Below are 19,977 nucleotides of genomic sequence, written 5' to 3'. Positions count from 1 at the left end.
TTTCGAGATAAGAGAAAACAAAAAGAATGTTATTTACTCTTCAAAATCAGGAAAGAAAGACTCGAAAAATTCTAAAAAATTTGGAGATGCGGGGGATCGAACCCCGTGCCTCTCGCATGCAAAGCGAGCGCTCTACCATTTGAGCTACATCCCCATGTTTGTATATTTATAAAATAATATATTAATACTATAGGGCGGTTACACATCTTAGGTCCCAAATTTTCTTTATCGAATTAATAAATTTGCAGCTCTAGGCCTGTTCTGTTTCTGTGTGCCAATATTAGTACTCGTTTCACATTGTTTATCATCTGAAAATAAACTTCACCTCTCATATTTATTTAGATAGGTTTTCTTCTTTTATATAAGTGGCAGAAGCTTTTGCAGTGCACAAGCACAGTATAATAATTGAACAACCACGCATTCCGATGGAGCCAGATGACTATTCACAGATAACCTAGCGAAACTGCTTCACTTTTTGATCATTTTTTTCAACGTGTGGATCCCAGTCACCAGCCTGTGTCCAACGTTCAAAAAGCCATTCAAACTTACTCGAGTAAATTACGGTCATTTGTACACTTTTTTCTGTAAGAAATCAGCATTCCAAAGTCACTACCCTTTTCTCCTTCCTCCAATCAAATCCAAACACTTTCTACCATTGCTACCTTCTGAGTTCTAACATGCAGATGAAGATTTTCTTCAAGCTTCTTATGCTAACATTACAAGTCATTCCCACGTTCACACTCTCCTCCCCTTGCAAAACCTCGTGTGGCAGCATTCCCATAAACTACCCCTTTGGCCTAGAAGATGGGTGCGGTGCACCCCAGTTCAGACACATGCTAAACTGCAGCACTGACTTGTTCTTTCAAACCCCTTCAGGCTCTTACAAAGTCCAATCCATCGACTATGAAAAAAACTCCATGGTAGTCTACGATCCTGCAATGTCCACCTGCTCCATTCTCCAACCTCACCACGACTTCCAAATGACCGATATTCAATCCGCCATAATCCCTCCATCACAGGACACGGTTTTCGTGCTGCTAAACTGCTCCATAGACTCTCCTGTTCTCAACCATTACAAGTACCTCTGCTTCAACTTCGCTGGCCACACCTGCGACGAGCTTTATGGCGCGTGCAATGCCTTCAGGGTCTTCCATTTGTTGACCAACAGTTCCCCACCCTGCTGTTTCACCACTTATGGCACTGTGAAGTTCATGTCCATGAACATATTAGACTGCACGCACTACACAAGTGTGATTAACACCGAAAATTTGAATGGTGTTGGCCCTTTGGACTGGGTTTATGGGATCAAGCTTTCTTTCAGTGTCCCAGACACTGGATGTGAAAGCTGCAAAAAATCTGGTGGCACGTGTGGCTTTGATACTGATACAGAAGGCTTGCTATGTCTCTGCTCGAGTTTTGCTAATTCAACAAGGCAATGCGGTAAGAAACTTTGGATGTTTGAATCATTTTGAACTTGCATATTCTATACTAGGTTTTATTTATTCTTTAGATAAAAATATGAAGAATAATTATAAAAATAAAAATAAAAAAACTATTTTTATACTGACTATGAAGTCTTTGTTTTCTGTTTTGCATCTTAGCCCCCGGAAACATGATATCGAAAGGACAGAGCAATGATGTTCTTTGGAGACACTACCTACTAGTTTTGCTTGTTATGGCTTATTTTCAGAAGAGTGTTGTTAGGCTTGTTTGAGACTTTAGTTTTAATTGTTTTCCACTCTTTTGTTAGAGGGCATAGGGAATTTGTGTAGTTGTGTTTACATTGACAGAGTGTGGTTATTCTCAAGTTATTATTATTCTCAAAATTCTGAAAAATGGCTTACCGAAACAGAAGAGATGCATTGCGTTGTTTAGTGAGGGAACACAGTATCTAGGAATGGGAATGGAAAAAATATGTTGGGTGTTGGTCAATTATGAGGATATATGTTTTGTTATTAGCGAAAATGCTTGGGGAATTTTGTATCCTATATAATTGCAATTGTAAATGAGTTCAAAATGACTTTGAGGTGAAGTATTACACTCCTAAAAGTGAGTTGAACCAAGCTATTCACACACGTAGGATTAACATTATACAATGCTTTCTTATGTTGATTGGTTTTTTGTTGTAGGCAAATTTGTCTTCGATATTACGAAATTTGACAAATTTTTAAAAAATTACGAAAATAAACAAATCGTGTTGTCCTCACACATTTTTTAAAAGAAAAATTGTGCAACCTTCTCACGTTTTTCTTTAAATCCGATTAAGAAATCGTGTAGGTGTCACACGTTTTTATGAGTTGAAATTGTGTGGGGGTTAACGATTTCAAATTGTAATCGATTACAAAGTGTTCATAATCAATTACGGAGATTGATTAAGGGGGTGCACAAATTCAGAAGAAAAAAAGTGTGGGGTGGACATTTTCTTTATCAGAAAACGTGTGGGGGTGTGACATTTTCAACTATTTCTAATTGCACCCCCATTTTCCCTTCCAAAATCCTCTAACAACTTCATTTGTACATGAACAACACATGTGCACTATTGGTCAAGCTATACATGTTCTAATCTTATACCAGATTCTCAAACCAGGCATAAGGCTTTTGATCAACCATTCACTACAAGTATCCATAATGAAATGGATCATCCAAATCCAGATAAACCCAAAAAATGTTCTTATATTAAAGGTCATCATAGGGGTCCTAATCATTTCGATATGGACATTGGGCATTGCCCCTATGATGACTTTTAGTACAATAGTAAGAACATTATTTTGGTTTATATGGATTCATTTCGTTATGTATTCTTGTAATGAATGGTTGTCCGGAAACCTTACGTCTGGTTTGAAGGTCTGGTATAAGATTAAGATCTGTATAGCTTGACCAATAGTGCACATGTATTGTTCATGTGCCACAAATGAAGTTGTTGGATAGCTTTTAGAAGGGAAGACATTGCGATATAAAATGCTTATCATATGTTTTTATAATAAATAACTTCGTTTTGTTCTACCCATCTTCGTTTTTATTACCAGGTTTAAATTTTATAAGGTTAAAATACTTCCTTGGTCCATGTTTTTGTTGAAAAATCTCAAATAGGTCCTAAGATTTTTTTAGTCTCGATTAGGTCCATATTTTTTAAAATGTGTAACAATTAGGTCCATTTCGTTAATATAAAGTTAACGATGTTAAAGATGTGCCACGTGTCAGCTCCACATTTTTTTGAATTTTTTGAATTTTTTTAGAATTTTTTTGAATTTCTTTTTGAATTTTTTAATTTTTTTTTGAAAATTATTCATGACACGTGTCACGTCAATATTGTGTTACATGTCAAGTCAGTAAGGTGACACATGTCAATTCATTGTCTCAATCTCAATTTGGTCCATATATTTGTTATTTTTATTGCATTTCAGTCCATTTTTTAATTTTTTTTAAATATATTTATTTTAACTTTTTACAAAATTGTTTTAAAATTTTATATTTAAATTTATAAAATTGTTAATTTTAAACCAACTATAACATTTATATATAAATTATTTAAAATAATTTTGTAACAAGTTAAAATAAATATTTTAAAATTTTAAAACAAAATATAAAATAAACTTAATATTATTAAAATGTTTAATAAAAATATCATTATAAAATTTATATAAAAGTTAAATTTGATTTCAATTTGGAAAGGATGAAATTAAAAAAAAAATGGACTGAAATATAATTAAAATAACAAATATATGAACCAAATTGAGATTCAAACAATGACTTGACACGTGGCACAATATTGATGTGACACGTGTCATGAATAATTTAAAAAAAAAATAAAAAATTTAAAAAATAAAAAAAATAAAAAAATTCAAAAATAAAAAATAAAAAATTCAAAAATTCAAAAAAATGAGAAACTGACATGTGACATATCCTTAATACCGTTAACACCATACTAACAGAATGAGTCTAATTCTTACACATTTACAAAAATATGGACCTAATTGAAATTAAAAAAAATCTTATGACCTATTTGAAATTTTTCAACAAAACATGGACTAAGGGAGTATTTTAACCATTTTATAACAATTGCACATGATTCTACCATCTATAGTTTTTTATTAGAGATTGTAACGCTAAATAGATGTTTATGGCAAAGTAATCCGTGCATACCTTAGAAAAAGCACCAATATAAGTTCAAATTGTCACTCATTATTATATACTTGCTTTTGAAATTTGTAGGCCACTTGTTATCTTATAATAACATAAAACTCAAATGTAAATCCCGCCATTATGTATATATAAATATTACTCTTCAAATCTATATCAAAAGAGTTTAGTTTTTCTTTCAGCGGGTAATTAGTGCATTTCTGCTTTAGAACCCCATTTTTAGGAGTTTCAATACACAACTCTTAAAAGAAAGGTGATATTGGAACCAAAAACTTGACTAAGCAAATCTTACGATTTTGAATTCATGTCAAACAAATCCTAGGTCAACATATATTTTTAATTTTTTAAATTGTATTTTTTTTTTTGGCTTTGAAAATTGGGCTAATGATTGGTAATTCGGTCATGTAATCAGTTTTAGGGAATAAAAAAACCGATAAGGAGAAGAAACGGTAAAAAAACCCATTTAAAAAATTAATAATATAATATTTTATATTATTATATTCTAAAAATATAAACTTTAAATATTTATCTTTAAAACACAATAATGTTTTCGTATCACATGTTGAAATTGAGATTGAAAATTTACCATGAATTTGTTTTAAAATTATATTATGCATAAATTAAAACAGCTGATATTGGTTTACTAGCTATTTTACCACTAATTAGATAGCAAGAGACCACATTATTACATTTATAAACAAGTTAAAGGATTTGATTCAGCTTTCTATTAATAATAAAATCAAATCCAGCAAAATAAACACAAAAAAAAAAAATCAACCTTAAAAAATCAACACACTCTTGGTAAATAACAACTCTTCATTAAATGAAAGTTTAAACTCTCCTTTTTAAACAACAACCTAGGATTCTCTTTCTTTTTGGAAGTAAACATGAGTACTTCCAACAGGAATAAAAATGTTGTATATGTTATGAAATAAAGCGAATAACATAGAGAATGACGACAGATAATAGAGAAGAGAAGAAACAAGAGAGAATAAAGAATGAGAGAATAGGGAGCAACTCATCTGTGTATTATTATTGATAGGAAGAGTCCTATTTATAGATACAATATGTAATCCATAAAGGAAACAAATCAACTTAGTCAATACAAATATTTACCATAAAGAGTAATGAATCATATCAGTAAATGTATCAAATCAATGGACAATCATTAATTCATAACACTCCCCCTTGAGTGTCCATTGATAAAAAATGTGCCTCGTTAAAACCTTACTAGGAAAAACCCTTTGGGATAAAAAACCTAGTGAAGGAAAAAGAGTACAACATTCTGTATTCTTTAATACAATATTGTTCATCACATATTCTATTTCTCCCCCTCATGTAAACTTACATCATTAAGGTGAGTCCGAATTTGTGAGTCATTTGCTCAAAAGTTTTTCTTGGCAAAAACTTTACAAATAGACTTGTCATATTTTCAGATGAACGAATTTTTGGATATCTATATCATCCTTTCAATTGAACAATACACTATTATCTTCATATATGGTTGTTGATTCCATCTTTCTCGGGGATAGTCACAAGTTTCTTGCACATGTTGAATTATAAACCTTAACCAAACATATTCACAACTTTCCTCGTAATTTGTATGATTAGACGATGTTGCTACTATGGTTTGTTTCATATACCTTCATGAAACTATTGTGCTACCACATGTGAACAAACATCTTGTTTGTGATCAACCATTGTGACATTGTAAGAATATGTAAAATAACATGCATATCCATAACCCATTAGTCTGAATCTGAATCATTTGGATGGAATAAGCTCATATTCGTAGTACCCTTAAAGTAACGAAGTATATGTTTTACTCCAAACCATTTTCTTCTTGTAGTTGAAGAACTATATCTTGCTTAACAAATTTATAGCAAATGCAATATTAGATCGAGTATAATTCGCAAGATACATTAGTGTTTCTATGACACTAAGATTTGGTGCTTCTAGACCAAGAAGATTTTCATCATTTTCTTGAGGTCTAAGAAGAGTCTTTATCAACATCTAACGACCTCACAACTATTGGAGTGCATAATGAACATGACTTGTCCATTTAGAACATTTTAAGTACCTTAATCATATAAGCCTCTTGACGTATAAAAATACTTTTATTTAAATACTCAATTTCTAATTTCAAACAAGATTTTGCCCTTCAAAGATCATTAATCTCAAATTCTTTCAATTGCCTTGTGAGCTTATTAGTAGTTTCAACGACGTTTATGTCATCTACATAAACAATAATTATGACAAATTCATTATTTGGATCTTTTCATATAAATACAAGACCAAATAGGATCATTTTTTATATCCTTCTTTTAATAAGTACTCAATAAGACGGTTATGCCACACACGTCTTGATTTCTTTAATCAATAAAAGAGCATGTTCAATTTTATTGAATAACCCCCTTAAGAATTTGTCTTGTTGGGCAAATAAAATCATTCAGGGATTTTCATATAAATATGATTCTCAAAAGAATCGTACGAATAGGTTGTAACATCATCCATTAGATGTAAATGCAAACCTTGTTGTGCAACTAGGATAATCGAATATTGCAATGTTGTTGCATCCAATACTAGTGAATATGTTTTTTCACAAATCAATACAAGGTTTTGTGAACAACCTTGAGCAACCAATTGTGCTTTGTATCTAACAATTTCATCATTCTTAATTTGATTTTTGCGCAAAAATTCATATGTACCCAACGGGTTTCATAACTTCAGGTGTGCGAACTATATGTTCAAAAACCTTTCGTTTAGCAAACAAATATAATTATGCTTCTTTGCATATTTTCATTTTGGCCAATCTTTTCTTTGCCGACAATCTTCAATGATCATTGCTTATTGATCCTCATTGTCATTCATAGCATTCATCGTGCTGATAACGTGTTATGAAATAAAGCGAATAACATAGAGAATGACGACAGATAATAGAGAAGAGAAGAAACAAGAGAGAATAAAGAATGAGAGAATAGGGAGCAACTCATCTGTGTATTATTATTGATAGGAAGAGTCCTATTTATAGATACAATATGTAATCCATAAAGGAAACAAATCAACTTAGTCAATACAAATATTTACCATAAAGAGTAATGAATCATATCAGTAAATGTATCAAATCAATGGACAATCATTAATTCATAACAGTATAATATTTTTTTAAACCACTAATTATAACTAACTACTGTATTTCAGCATCAACTAATTACAATTACTTAACCTTTGTGACCTTTATAACGTTAGTAAGTGGCAAGTAGAGTGAAGAAGTGATAACATACCAAGCGAAGTCAACAGCTTCCACAAATCACAGCGTTAAGTGGACCAACCCAACGAACGAGCTTCCGTTTGAAATTTAAAAGGTGTTTTGGGGTGACGTTAGCATAAAGAAACGGTTGAAGGGCACGGCTACAATTTTGGGAACTTGAATTTGAAATGAGGCGGGTCCTCCTATTCCATCCCGCAGCAGTAGTAAACAAACGAGCTTGCTCTTGAGGAAATCAGAATCTGAATCAGATCAAAATGTGGAAGGAAACTCGAACATCCGTTAGAAGAAACCCTCAAAGCGAAACGAACGAGAACGAATTGGAAGCATGGCAGAACCCTATAAACTTTCCACCTCCTCGAACTCCGCTGAACTCCATAACGGATCCTTCTCAGTGTCAGGAGCTCGAACCTGCTCGCCAGCATCGATTCGGGAGTGCAACTCCCAGGCTCTCCGGTAGGGTCGGGAAGCCGCACTCGGAACCTAACTCGGCGCAGAGCACGCCGGCTAGAAACGCTTCCAGGGTTTCTCTCGGCGGAGGAAGAGCGAGTGCGTGCGCGTTGCTCAAGGAGACGGAATTCTGCGTCAACGTTCCGCATTTCGAGCTCAAAGACGATCCGTCGTTCTGGACGGATCATAACGTGCAGGTAATTTTACATTCTAACGGAGTTTGGATTGGTTTTTTTGGCGTCGTTTATGTAACCGAGGTAGCGTTTTCAGGTGCTGATTAGGATTCGGCCGTTGAGTAACGTGGAGAAGGTTTCGCAAGGGCATGGTAGGTGTTTGAAGCAGGAAAGCGCGCAAACTTTGGTGTGGCTTGGTCATCCTGAAACCAGATTCACCTTTGATCATATAGGATGCGAGACCTTATCCCAGGTGAGTGAATCTCCTCTACTATAATGTATACAAACTGTATGTTGTTTCAAATTTTAAAGTGAATGATTTTTAAGAAAGTAGGCTGAGTTGGAAATGGTTTATTTCGTATGCTTAGTATATATACTTATAAAACAATGCACATTTCCGATAAGAAGATACATTTATTCTAGAATGTATGGGATGCAAGACGCGTATGATACATGTGTATGGAAATTCGCTAAGTGTGTCGTGTTGTGTGTGTATATATATATATATATATATATATATATATATATATATATATATATATATATATATATATATATATATATATATATATATACACACACACACACAGAGTAAATATGTTGCGAATTCTGAAAATCCAAATAAAGAGTATACCTGTCGGACAATATAAAAAAGAAAATAAAAATTATAATTGCTGTATCGTCAATCACTTCGTATTGTCCACAAATAAGAATACTCTTTTTGCATCCTTTTTTGAGATTATCCATAAAAAGATAATCGATGGTCATTGCTTATATGTTTCTATATTATGCTAGTTTCTAAATATGTCACATGTAGATTTATTAGATTTTTTGTAAAGACTTGGATACTTCCTAGACACATGTTAGAGAGTAGCTAAAAGTATTATCGATATTTGACAGTAGACATGTATCTGATGTAGACACATGAATCAAATGAAAGTATTGTTGCTTCATAGCTTATTAGTTATTCATTATTGCGATGAACTGGTGTAGGAAAACCTGTTCAGAGTTGCTGGAGTTCCCATGGTGGAGAATTGTTTGTCTGGTTACAACAGTTGTATGTTTGCTTATGGTCAGGTAAGTGGGACTTGTAGGGATTTAGTGTATTGTTCTTTGCTAGAAGCTGTTATGTATTTCCTTGCTTGTTACTGAAGTTGTGTGAGGCTAATTGTCTGCAGACAGGTAGTGGTAAAACATATACCATGATGGGCGAGATTAAGGAAGCAGAAGGATACCTTAATGATGAGAGTGGGATCACACCAAGAGTTTTTGACTATTTGTTTATGAGGATTAAAGCGGTGTGATATTACAATGTTTGTGTTTTCAGCTGAATATACTATTGTTTCAAATGTTGGATTTTCTTACGCAATATTTATTATTTAGGAAGAAGAGAGTAGGAAGGATCACAAGCTGAAATATAGTTGCAAGTGTTCCTTTCTGGAGATATACAACGAGCAAATAACCGATCTTCTCATGCCTTCATCAACCAATCTGCAAGTAATCCACAATTTATAGTATTTAACCCGATTTAAAATTGTTGTTTACTTGTTACTATTAATGGTTTGCGTAACAGAGTTTAAAACTCAATATTCTTCCTGTAGCTCAGAGAAGATTTGAAGAAGGGGGTATACGTTGAAAACCTTACTGAACATAGCGTGGAAACAGTTTATGATGTTCTCAGGCTTTTGTTACAGGTTGGGTTTTGTACTCAAATATGTTCACCATTAATTTACCTTAATATTTTGTGCTGTGCTTGATCATGTCTAATCTGATCTTCCTCACCTACATACTTACGCAGGGCACTGCGAATAGGAAGGTGGCTGCTACTCATATGAACTGTGAAAGCAGTCGGTCTCACAGTGTTTTCACTTGTACTATTGAAAGCCAATGGGAGAAAGATTCTATGACTCACTTTAGGTTTGCTAGGCTAAATTTAGTAGATTTGGCTGGTTCTGAAAGGTAACAGGATATTTTTGTATCAGAATCTTTATAAATCGTTGCAATTTCTTTTTCAAAACCAGACTTGACTTGTACTTTCATCTAGGCAGAAAAGCTCTGGAGCAGATAGTGAACGTTTGAAAGAAGCAGCAAATATAAACAAATCTTTGTCAACACTTGGGTAACTCACTACACGGACTTGTTTATCAATTTATTAGCTGTTGATATATTTCTGTTGAATCTTAATAAAGTTTACCACAACAATTGGTTGAGTTCAAATGGTTGACTTTAAGTGCTTTGTTAGATTGGTCATAATGACTTTGGTGGACTTAGCCCATGGGAAGCCTAGGCATGTTCCGTACAGAGATTCAAGACTTACGTTTCTTCTTCAGGTTAGATACACAAAGTTCTTCAATTGAGATTGTTTTTTCAGTAATATTACATACGATCTAGTATATCATTTTCTGTAGTAATATGGTTGTACTCTCCAAAACTTTGTATGCAGGATTCTTTAGGTGGAAATTCAAAGACAATGGTCATTGCGAATGTCAGCCCATCAATTTGGTTTGTGTTAACTTTGTTGCTTAAATTTAAATTGTGAACAATGACTGCTCCTTGATGTTTCTTTGTTTTCTTATATCATTGATGTCGATTTTTCTTCGCTTGCAGTTGTGCTAATGAAACACTAAGCACTCTGAAGTTTGCGCAGCGAGCGAAGCTTATTCAAAATAATGTACTCACCTATTTAAATGCCTGCATTCCCTTTTTTAAAAATTTCTGGGTTTGTGTTTGAATTACACACCATAACGTACTTTATGTAATATTTTTTTATTTAGATAATATATGAATTAATTGGTTTTCTTTCACTTAACACTAATAAAAGGCAAAAGTGAATGAAGACGCTTCTGGTGATGTAAGTGCACTGCAGTGGCAGATTCAACAATTGAAGGTATTTGATTAAATGTATGAAATTTTGGGAGGTTTTCGACAAATACCATACTGCATCTTAGGGCTGACTTATCTGAGGCATGTACTAAACTTGAACAGGGTCAACTGTCCTTTCTGATGAACGATAAATTATTTCCTACCTCGTCAAATTTAGAGCCAAATTCTGAGAAGTTTAGATTGAGTGAAGTGTCAGAAGGATATGACTCTTTGGGAGAAAGAGCAACAACAGATCACAACCTACTCATTCCAAGCAAAGAGGTCAGTTTATGACAGTTATGGTGAGGGTTTTGTATTATGGGTTGGATTAGATTGTCAAGGGTTATTACATAACAATTATTACAAGATTCACTGAAAGTTTGAGCTGTTATATCTGGAAGATCAAATGCATGAAAGCTGCTTTGGTTAGTGCCCTAAGGAGAGAAAAAATGGCAGAAACTACAATCCAGAAATTAAAGGCTGAAATAGACCACAAAAATTGTTTGGTAAGTATGTTTTGACTAAAAAGCTAGCTCTCCGAAAGATATCCATGTTTTAAAACCTGACTATAATTTTACCAGACCAAAAGTCTATTCTTAGAAATTTTTTCAGGGAATTATGTGAATAGGCCCAAATATTTATACATCAAGAACTTAAGGTAATATCATCTTTTGGCAGGTTCGACAAAGGGAAGAGGATATTGATCATACTTCAAGTATGCTGAGGCATTACAAGGAGAAAATCAAACAACTTGAGTTATTGGTAGATGGGAAATTGACAGCTGAGAAGTATCTCATGGAGGAAAACAGGGCTTTGCAGGAGGAGATTCAGTTACTTAAAGTGAAAATAGATAAAAATTCCGAATTATCAAGACTTGCTTTGGAGAATGATGGACTTTTGCGACATCCTCAACTGTAAGTTGAGTGGACAGTTAATATTCTTTAGTCTTAATCTTTTCCTGGATACCAATGATTCATTTTACATCAGTTCTTACTACCAGATCTCAAAACTCCTATGAGCATGGAGAACGGGAAAGATTGCTGACTGAGTTATCTGAATTGCGTGATCAGGTTGGTTAGATCCCATAATTTGTACCTCCCTCTTTTGAAAGATAAATATCAACTTTCGTCTGGGTTGGATTTCTGATGTTTGGTATTTTTCTTTAATGTTCAGCTCCTTGTCAATCTCCAAGGAAAATTTACATTCTCCATGAAAAATGTAAATCAGGTCCACTTTTATTACTTATGCCATATTAATAGTGCTATCTGAGATTTTCTGTTCACTTGGTGTTCTCTTTGATATTTCAGGATAGTGATACTGCACAAGAGCTAGAACAGTGCCAGAATATGAATTCTAAATTGCTTAGGTAAACAGTTGCCTTAAATATCGTCATCATTATCATAATCGTTATTAATGAGATACTTGGTATTCTATCCTGTATGCATCTTCTATTCAACGAATCCCTCGATAAGTGCATTCATCATTTCATATTTCATCTCCAGGGTCCCCTTGTATGCTAAGCTGTAGCTTCAATGCATATTTATCAAAGCTGTATTTAGTTTACAAGTTTTTATTGTTTGACATTTAGCGACTTAGAACAAGTGAATAGTGCATATAATGTGGAGAACATGAGAGAGACTTGTTTGTTGTCTATACTTTTGGAAAAATGATTGTTTTCATTTTCTCTCCATATCATAATTGCAAATAGTCTGTAGTGTGGATACTACTATTATTGCATTGCAATTCTAAAAGCTATTTGCTGGTAGACTACTAACAAATTTCTTTATTCTTTGCAGAGAAGTGGGTGAATTACAATCAGAGCTGGGAAAATATTTGAATTACAATCAAGTTAAGTATATATGAGCCTCTATTTTAATACTGGAAACACTTGTGAAGACATTGCTGAACCTCTGTTTTATCATGTTTAACTCTTTCCATTCTTGCAGGTTCTGAACTCTTTTGAGCATCCCAATGAAATTCTAAAGACAGATAAATGTTCATTGGTGAGGAAAGAATAACATGCAACGCATTTTTAACTTTTGTTTTTTAGTCTGTTTTATTTATGATGGTGATTTTAACATCAATGCATTTGTCTGCATATGTCGTAGTTTTGATCTGGTATTATGTCTACTGCATATGTAGATAGTCAATATGACCAAAATCTTTAGCAATGTCATGACTTGAAATAAAGTTAAGCAGCAAAGAAAACAAAATTTCTTAGTAATTTTCCTCATGTTGAGCAAATATTCTTATTTCTTAAGTAAACTGTTATTCATTAATGGAAATTCCTGTGGTGAGGGACATTCTAAATCTGTATTTGAGAAATATTTAATGGTTAATAGTTTCACATATGCTCATCTTTGAGAGAACCCAGTTTCATTTGTGTTTTCTTGTTTTAAGACAAAGTTCATCATATTAAGTTCAATTTTACAGGCTGAGACAATATCCGTGAGAAGTGATTCCGGAGACGAAGTTCCGTCCTCTACACGGGAAGTTAATGGCGACGCTTTAGCAAATAAAATTGAAACAAAAACATTGGCAGCCTCAGTAATGCTTGCTAAAGATAATGAATATAACAACAACGAAGAGTTAAAGGCAAAGCTAGAAAAAATGGCCAAGAATCTTGAAGAAGTGCGGTTACTTAATGACCAATATCAACATGAATGGATAATACAATTATCTCAAAAACGGGAGACCGAAAGAATCTCTCAAGAGGTTGAGATGGAGACAACAAAGACAATTCTTCACTTACAGGAAGAGCTTTCCCATCTTCAGTCAGAGTTTGAAGAGAGGTTATGCACCACTGCTCACGAAAATGCAGAGCTAAGAAATATTATTGCTGAAAAAGAAAAGGAAATTAAGTCACAGAGTTTAGATTGGGAAAAAGCAATATTAGAACTGACAACCTTCCTTCTTGAAGGCTCAAGATCTCTCAAAGAGGCATGTGGTCAGGTAAAAAGCATTTCTTGTTCATTTCCCCAGGTCAATTCTTGGATTTGTGAGCATGTTGACATGGCTGTCAAAAAGTATATTGAGAAGGAGGAAGCAATTTTGCTGCTACAAAATAGCTTGGAGGATGCACAGAAGATGGTACTGGACATGGAGGTGAAACTAAGTTCCTTAAGGGAAGCAACTGTAACCTTAAATGCATTTCAACAAATAGACAAGAATGAAGGCATTGAGGAGGCAATTGAGTTACAAGTCTTGTTAAATGAGAAGACCAATATGATAAGGATGTTAGAAAATGAAATAAATCACAAAAACAATCAAGTTTGTAAAGCAACTAAACAAGCTGATGCTGCATTCCTTGTGGCAAAATGGCTTTCTGATAGTTATAAAGTAATTCACACGAATGGTGTTGTTCAAGATGTTTCCATTCACGAACTTGATGTGCAAGGCAAACTTGGAAATTGTACTATTTCTGAGAATCAAGATGTCCTGAATAATTTGATACTAAATGATCTTAAGGCTCAAGTCGAGTTAACTAAACTTGAGGTACTGGAGATGGAGAATGCTGTTAAAGCGTCTTTTATTGATACAGAAATACAAACAGAAGCTTTCCAAACTGGTGTTTCAAGCCTTACTTCTGCTTACAGGGACTTGATTCAGGACATTGTCAAGGAAACTCGGGACATGAGGAAAGAAATAAGGGATTTAAGGATGTATCATACAAGTTTTGAGGGTTATACAATAGATTACTCAACATCACATGCAAACAAGGAGTTTGTGAACCAACATGACAAACTGCATCAGATAAAAGAGCAACTTCTTGAAGTGAATAGAAGATTGAATGTCATAGGGAGTCTTATTAGCACAGAAGCAAATGTGTCTAGCCTACAATTAGTTGATGTGGATGAAGATCTTGTAAATACTGATGAATTGAGCACGGAATCCACGGATAGTTCGTCACTCTCTGATTTTTCAAATGAAATGGAAAACTTTGCTTCTGAACAAACTGTAGACCTAAAATCTGAAAGATCCACTGTAATTCAGTCTGATGCTTGCAAATCATCAAATCCAGGAAAGCTCACTGAAAGACCAGTTCTCAATGAAGCAGTAGTGTGTTTTCTGAGTAAAGAATTAAATGCCTCATATGATGGTTTTCAAAGACTGTATCTTTGTTTGTCTGCTTTCCTTCGAGAATTGGATGGTGGATCCTGTCCTTACTCAAAAGGTATCATTTCACTACTTCCATTTTTCCTTTCATACATATACAGTTTTTTAAATGTCACATCTATTTGTATTTAGTCATATGAAAAGTAAATAGAAGACTAAATCATGTAATGGTGAATGACAGAACTGAAATCGGAAGATCCATTTTTCCAGTTGAGCTTGCAGAAAGACGAAGCAGAGAGTGAGAATGACAGAGAGGTATGTAGCTTTCCATTTAGTTGCCTAAATATGAAATAAATGACCAAGTATTAAGTTTATTTCTTGTTTGACAAAGTACAAGAATATAGGGCTGTTTCTTACGTTCTCTTAATTCTCAATCTCTACACAGATATTCGGTTATGGAGAGATAAGGCCTGATGATCGTTTCTTAACCAAATTTATTGAAGCTCATGCAACAGTGAAGGAAGCTGATCTTACACTACATGCATTGACGAAAGCATATGAAGATTCTAAACAGTTGACTGCTATGTGGAAGCAGTCTGGTGAAATCTTGATGCTTGAGAGAGCAAGTTTGGAAGAAGAGATTCAAAAACTCAAATCTTCAGTTTGTCACAAAGAAGAAGAGAATCAATTACTAAAGGAAAACATCCATTTCAGTTTGATAGAGATGGCAAATTCGGTTTCTATGCTAGAAGAGCATTTATTGCAAATGCAAACTGATATGGAAAAGAAGTTTTTGACAATGTATTCTGATATTCATTTGACTGGGCAGGAGATGCTAGACTTTATGAAAAATATCAGATCATTGGTGGAAGATATTTGCTCTCAGATGGTGGATGGAGGATCTGTATCTTTTGTTCTGTATAATTGCTGTGTAACAGAGCTTGTCAGTAAATTTGCCTGCGCCACTATGAACCATAATTTGCAATCAGCCAGACAGGGGGAATTGCATTATTTGGTAAAGAATTCCTCTAGTGTTGCAGAGCCTGTTATTAGTACGGGTAGTGAAGGTGCAGTGAAAACAGATCAATGTATTTTAGTCCAGAAGGTGCCTGAGCAGCCAGACTTGCCCAATGTCAACATATTATATGAAAATATGGCTCTTAGAAAGGAGTTAGAGAGGAAGCAAGTGTTATTAGAGGGCTTACTTTTTGACTTTAGGCTATTGCAGGAATCAGCTTCTAACAGCAAGGACATTAAAGATCAGACTGAGAAGTTAATATTTTCTCTTAGCCAAGTTCGGTATGAGCTGGAGACTAAAGCAAGTCAGCTTGATGATATACTGGTTCAGAACAGGAAACTTGAAGGTTCTCTAGTTAATACCGAGAAGGCCTTAACTACGTCACAATATGAGCTTAAACTTGCTAAAGAATCGATTGAGAAACTTTCTAATCAAAATGTGGAGTTAAGGGAGCTTCTGAAAGATTTATATGCCTACAAAACTGAAGCTCAAGGTAAACTGGATGAACATAGAGAGGTGATTAGAGGTTTGGAAAACGAGATTACTAATTTGACAGCTTCAATGGAAAACCAATCACTTTCATTGTTTGAAAGCATTGAGGATGAACTAAACCAGGTAATAATAGAGAGAGACCAACTCCATGAAGAAGTTTGTGTCTTGACTGGTAAGCTTGAGATGGCTTATTCCTTGGCCGATGAAAAGGAAGCTATTGCCATGGAAGCACATCAGGTATGTATGTGCTGATTATTTTTTCACTTTCAAATAATTCTTATTGGTGAAACCAGCTTTGGTGGAACTGAAATATCATTTGTAGGAATCAGAGTCTAGTAAGCTGTTTGCTGAGCAAAAGGAAGAGGAAGTCAAGATTCTGGAACATTCTGTTGAGGAGCTTGAGTCTACCATAAATGTTTTGGAGAAAAAGGTTAGTTTCATGTATGATTCACTTGTATAAAGATTACGGAAAAGATTTTGGGAGGTAATTCAAAGAGATGCAGCTTAGTAATTTTATTATTGTTTAATACCCACTACCTTTTTCAGTAATATTATTAATGCTCAATAGGATAACTGAACTGGTCTTTTACATATTATCTTCTTTATGACTAGAATGGGATTGTCATAGGTACATGAAATGGATGAGGAGGTGGGAAGACATCGTTCAATCAGTGATTCACTAAGAACGGAACTCCAAGCTTTGAAAGAGAGATTATTGTTAGTTGACAAATTTCCCAAGAATGCTGATTCAGAAAGCACAAGCGTTCAAACTGATGAGCAGATATCTAGGTTAGAGCTGCTATTCCTTCCTTGATATGTATTATATTGTTGATCAACTGTAGGTGTAAATCTTTTTCACTCTCATAATAACCTGATTAGTCGATGAAGTGGAGATACAAGATTATAGTGTAAACTATTTTTTTACATGAAAAGTTGGTCCAGATTATTTCGTTTTCTGATTTGATTTCTTCCTTGTTCATCTTTTGAAAACCCTGATGCAGGCAACATAATGAATTACTGGAAGTTCATGAAGCACTGAGTCGGATAAGGTTTCTTGAAAGGGAAAATGCAGAACAAGATAAAGAGGTATTTTTCCCAGACTCCCAAGATACATGACATTTAAATTTTATTATACATCATAGTATTTTGTCCAGAAGTCTGACATTTTGTATATTTTTTGGAAGATTAAAAGGTGCAAAGAGTATATATCCGAAATTGTGTTGCATGCTGAAGCCCAAGCATCGCAGTACCAACAAAAGGTACAAAAATATACGTTTATGTTTTATCAGCTAATTTTGTGGGTCACATTGAGTTAAAAGCAAGTTTAGTAACAATATTGTTATTTGAATACCAGAAACTTTGTATCATCTTTTATTCTTATATTCTCATCTCTTTTGCTTCTTTTATCTGTCTTGGTTAGTACAAGTGTCTGGAGTCCATGTTCCTTGAAGTGAAAACAGAAACGTCAAATTCAACGTCGGTGGTACCAGAACCAGAGAAAAATGAAAAAATCTCAGTAAGGACCAGAGGTTCGAGCTCACCATTCAGGACAAGAGGTTCGAGCTCACCATTCAAATGCATTTCAAATCTTGTTCAGCAGATGAATCAGGAGAAAGATCAAGAACTATCAGTTGCTAGGTTACGTATGGAAGAACTAGAAGCACTTGCAGCTAGCAGGCAAAAGGAGGTCTTTTCCATTTTAGACTATTGGAGAGTACACATTTATATCATTTTCATATTATAGATATAAGGGTTTTAGACAATACATGAAAAGAAAATTAAAAAAAATGAAAATGATTATCTCAAGAATCTGTATTAGAATGTTGTTTAGTTGTCATTCATAACTCATCTCAACCTAAACCAATATCACCTTTTGTTTTTTGTTGGATTTCTTTTCTTCCACGCCTTAATTTTTACACGACTTACTCAGTGATGTAATAGTGTTTACTATTTGGCTCACGGATTTTTAAACAGTGGTAAGAAAAATTAGCACAATAATCACTCAATGCATAGTGGTCTAAATTGTATAGTGGATCAGGTGTTCGTGCTACAAACAAGGCTGGCCGCTACTGAAAACATGACTCATGATGTCATTCGGGACCTTCTTGGTGTAAAGTTGGACATTACCGACTATGCAGTAAGTTTCAGATTCATTTATAATTGTTGGGAGTTGATGGTTGTGATTTCTTATTGCCTCGCGTTTTTGCTTTTGCTATGTTTATAGAATTTGATAGACGAAAACCAAATTGTGAAATTAGTGGAGGAGGCTCAGCATCATAGAGAAGAGTTCTTTGCAAAGGTACTTAGAGCCAAAATCAAGGTGAATACTATATTTTATCACGTGCTTGTATTAATTACCATCTTTTTCTCATTAGGAAAAAGAGAACCTCGATCTAAGACAGCACATAAATGATCTCGTTGAAGAAAGAGAGAGGTTAGTATACCTCAGAAACCACGTCTTACCGTGTGTGATTATACGTTATAGTTAATTGTTTCAAATTGGTATAGCTCATGATTAAGGAGTTCTTTATCGCAATTAAACTATTTAGATTTAGACGATTTAAAACTGCAAAAGGTTCAAAAGTTTCATTTCATAATTTATGACTCAGCTGCATATCGGAACTGAAAACCAAAGAGGCAGATATACTTGCTACTCAGATAGCACTGCAGCAACTGCAAGAACGAGATCAGTTGCTTTGTGCACAAAATGAAATGTTGAAGGTATGTCAGAAGACATATTTGTGATTTGAGTTTCCCAAAGAATTCAAAATCTTATTGTAATGGTTTCTGGTAGATGGACAAGACCAATCTCTTGAGGAAGGTTGCCGAATTGGATGACGCGGTGAAAACTTTAGTTGTTGGGACACGAAATACCCATCCTGCTCCACAGTCATCAAAGACTAAGGCGTGTTTACATAACTTTCTATTTTTGGTAGGGTCTAGTGTCTACTCTTTTTCCTTATGTGCCATTCATTTTATTGATTACAGGACAAAGGAGCTTTAAATATGGGTACAGTTGGATCCAGTAGAAGGTTGTCTCAACCCGAACGACGTCTTTCTCGTCATAATGACGAGTCTGCTCGTTTCCGCAAATTTGCTGGTAATAATAATTCACAAGGCTAAATAACTCTGTACATAAACTCTCTTCACACCCACAAGAGAGTGAAGCATAATTTTTCCAAAGAAAAAATGTACGCATATCCTATATGTGTTAGGAGAATACTTACACGATACTATGCGTATTGTGAAAATAACATTTGCCAATTGGCAAGTTTTCTCCTTTATTATCCCTCACCTCGGGGAGCGAATCCAGCTCTTATTTGATTTGTATATGTTCCAGTTTTCAGCTGACACATTCCAGGTTGTCATCTTGAATTTTGTACCAATTGTGCTTTTGGGCTTGTATTAGTATGCACTACGTTCTTTTTTTCTCGTGTAAAATTTATCATCTATTAGCCAATTAATCGTCTCTGTCTGATTTACTATTACTCAAATTGGAACTTTCCTACGGGTGACAA

The 19,977-nt window shown here is 34.3% G+C and overlaps 2 protein-coding genes and 1 non-coding gene across 4 annotated transcripts; 2 read left to right on the top strand and 1 right to left on the bottom strand.

Annotated features, from left to right (window-relative positions):
* Positions 1–81: 81 nt before the first annotated feature.
* On the bottom strand, positions 82–154 carry TRNAA-UGC. Its single transcript has one exon. It is a non-coding gene; the product is annotated as a tRNA-Ala (tRNA).
* Positions 155–558: 404 nt separating this feature from the next.
* LOC114176970 lies at positions 559–2,063 on the top strand. The gene is made up of 2 exons (XM_028062172.1): positions 559–1,440; positions 1,602–2,063. The coding sequence occupies exons 1-2, from the start codon at positions 678–680 to the stop codon at positions 1,712–1,714; spliced, it is 876 nt and encodes a 291-aa protein (XP_027917973.1). The 5' UTR covers positions 559–677; the 3' UTR covers positions 1,715–2,063.
* A 5,395-nt stretch (positions 2,064–7,458) lies between these two features.
* LOC114179335 (kinesin-like protein KIN-12C) lies at positions 7,459–19,891 on the top strand. 2 transcript variants are annotated; one of them, XM_028065651.1, is made up of 34 exons: positions 7,459–8,055; positions 8,129–8,284; positions 9,025–9,108; positions 9,210–9,329; positions 9,415–9,528; positions 9,633–9,725; positions 9,830–9,990; positions 10,076–10,150; positions 10,274–10,361; positions 10,475–10,533; positions 10,639–10,702; positions 10,853–10,918; positions 11,017–11,175; positions 11,295–11,399; positions 11,572–11,807; positions 11,894–11,963; positions 12,067–12,111; positions 12,201–12,259; positions 12,690–12,741; positions 12,840–12,896; positions 13,327–15,067; positions 15,191–15,264; positions 15,395–16,696; positions 16,782–16,889; positions 17,088–17,248; positions 17,461–17,545; positions 17,644–17,718; positions 17,880–18,146; positions 18,498–18,596; positions 18,684–18,758; positions 18,835–18,893; positions 19,069–19,180; positions 19,254–19,364; positions 19,448–19,891. In XM_028065651.1, exons 1-34 carry the CDS (start codon positions 7,666–7,668, stop codon positions 19,580–19,582), a joined length of 6,657 nt encoding a protein of 2,218 aa, XP_027921452.1. In that variant the 5' UTR covers positions 7,459–7,665; the 3' UTR covers positions 19,583–19,891. The 2 variants fall into 2 exon arrangements, with proteins under 2 accessions (XP_027921452.1, XP_027921451.1); XM_028065650.1 differs by having other exon boundaries at positions 12,067–12,120.
* The last annotated feature ends 86 nt before the right edge of the window (positions 19,892–19,977 follow it).

Source organism: Vigna unguiculata, chromosome 3 (genome assembly GCF_004118075.2).
Source record: "Vigna unguiculata cultivar IT97K-499-35 chromosome 3, ASM411807v1, whole genome shotgun sequence".
In the NCBI taxonomy this organism is placed as follows: domain Eukaryota; kingdom Viridiplantae; phylum Streptophyta; class Magnoliopsida; order Fabales; family Fabaceae; genus Vigna; species Vigna unguiculata.
The sequence above is the reverse complement of the archived record's forward strand: the minus strand, read 5'-3'. Positions and strand labels throughout refer to the sequence as shown.

What these genes read in the sequence shown, in the direction of transcription:
- LOC114176970 (XM_028062172.1), top strand. Translation starts at nt 678, where the DNA reads ATGCAGATGAAGATTTTCTTCAAGCTTCTTATGCTAACATTACAAGTC. An exon ending in TAATTCAACAAGGCAATGCG is followed by an intron (nt 1,441 to 1,601) that starts GTAAGAAACTTT and finishes TTTGCATCTTAG; the next exon opens with CCCCCGGAAACATGATATCG.
- LOC114179335 (XM_028065650.1), top strand. Translation starts at nt 7,666, where the DNA reads ATGTGGAAGGAAACTCGAACATCCGTTAGAAGAAACCCTCAAAGCGAA. An exon ending in GATGCGAGACCTTATCCCAG is followed by an intron (nt 8,285 to 9,024) that starts GTGAGTGAATCT and finishes GAACTGGTGTAG; the next exon opens with GAAAACCTGTTCAGAGTTGC. An exon ending in TAAATGTTTTGGAGAAAAAG is followed by an intron (nt 16,890 to 17,087) that starts GTTAGTTTCATG and finishes GGATTGTCATAG; the next exon opens with GTACATGAAATGGATGAGGA.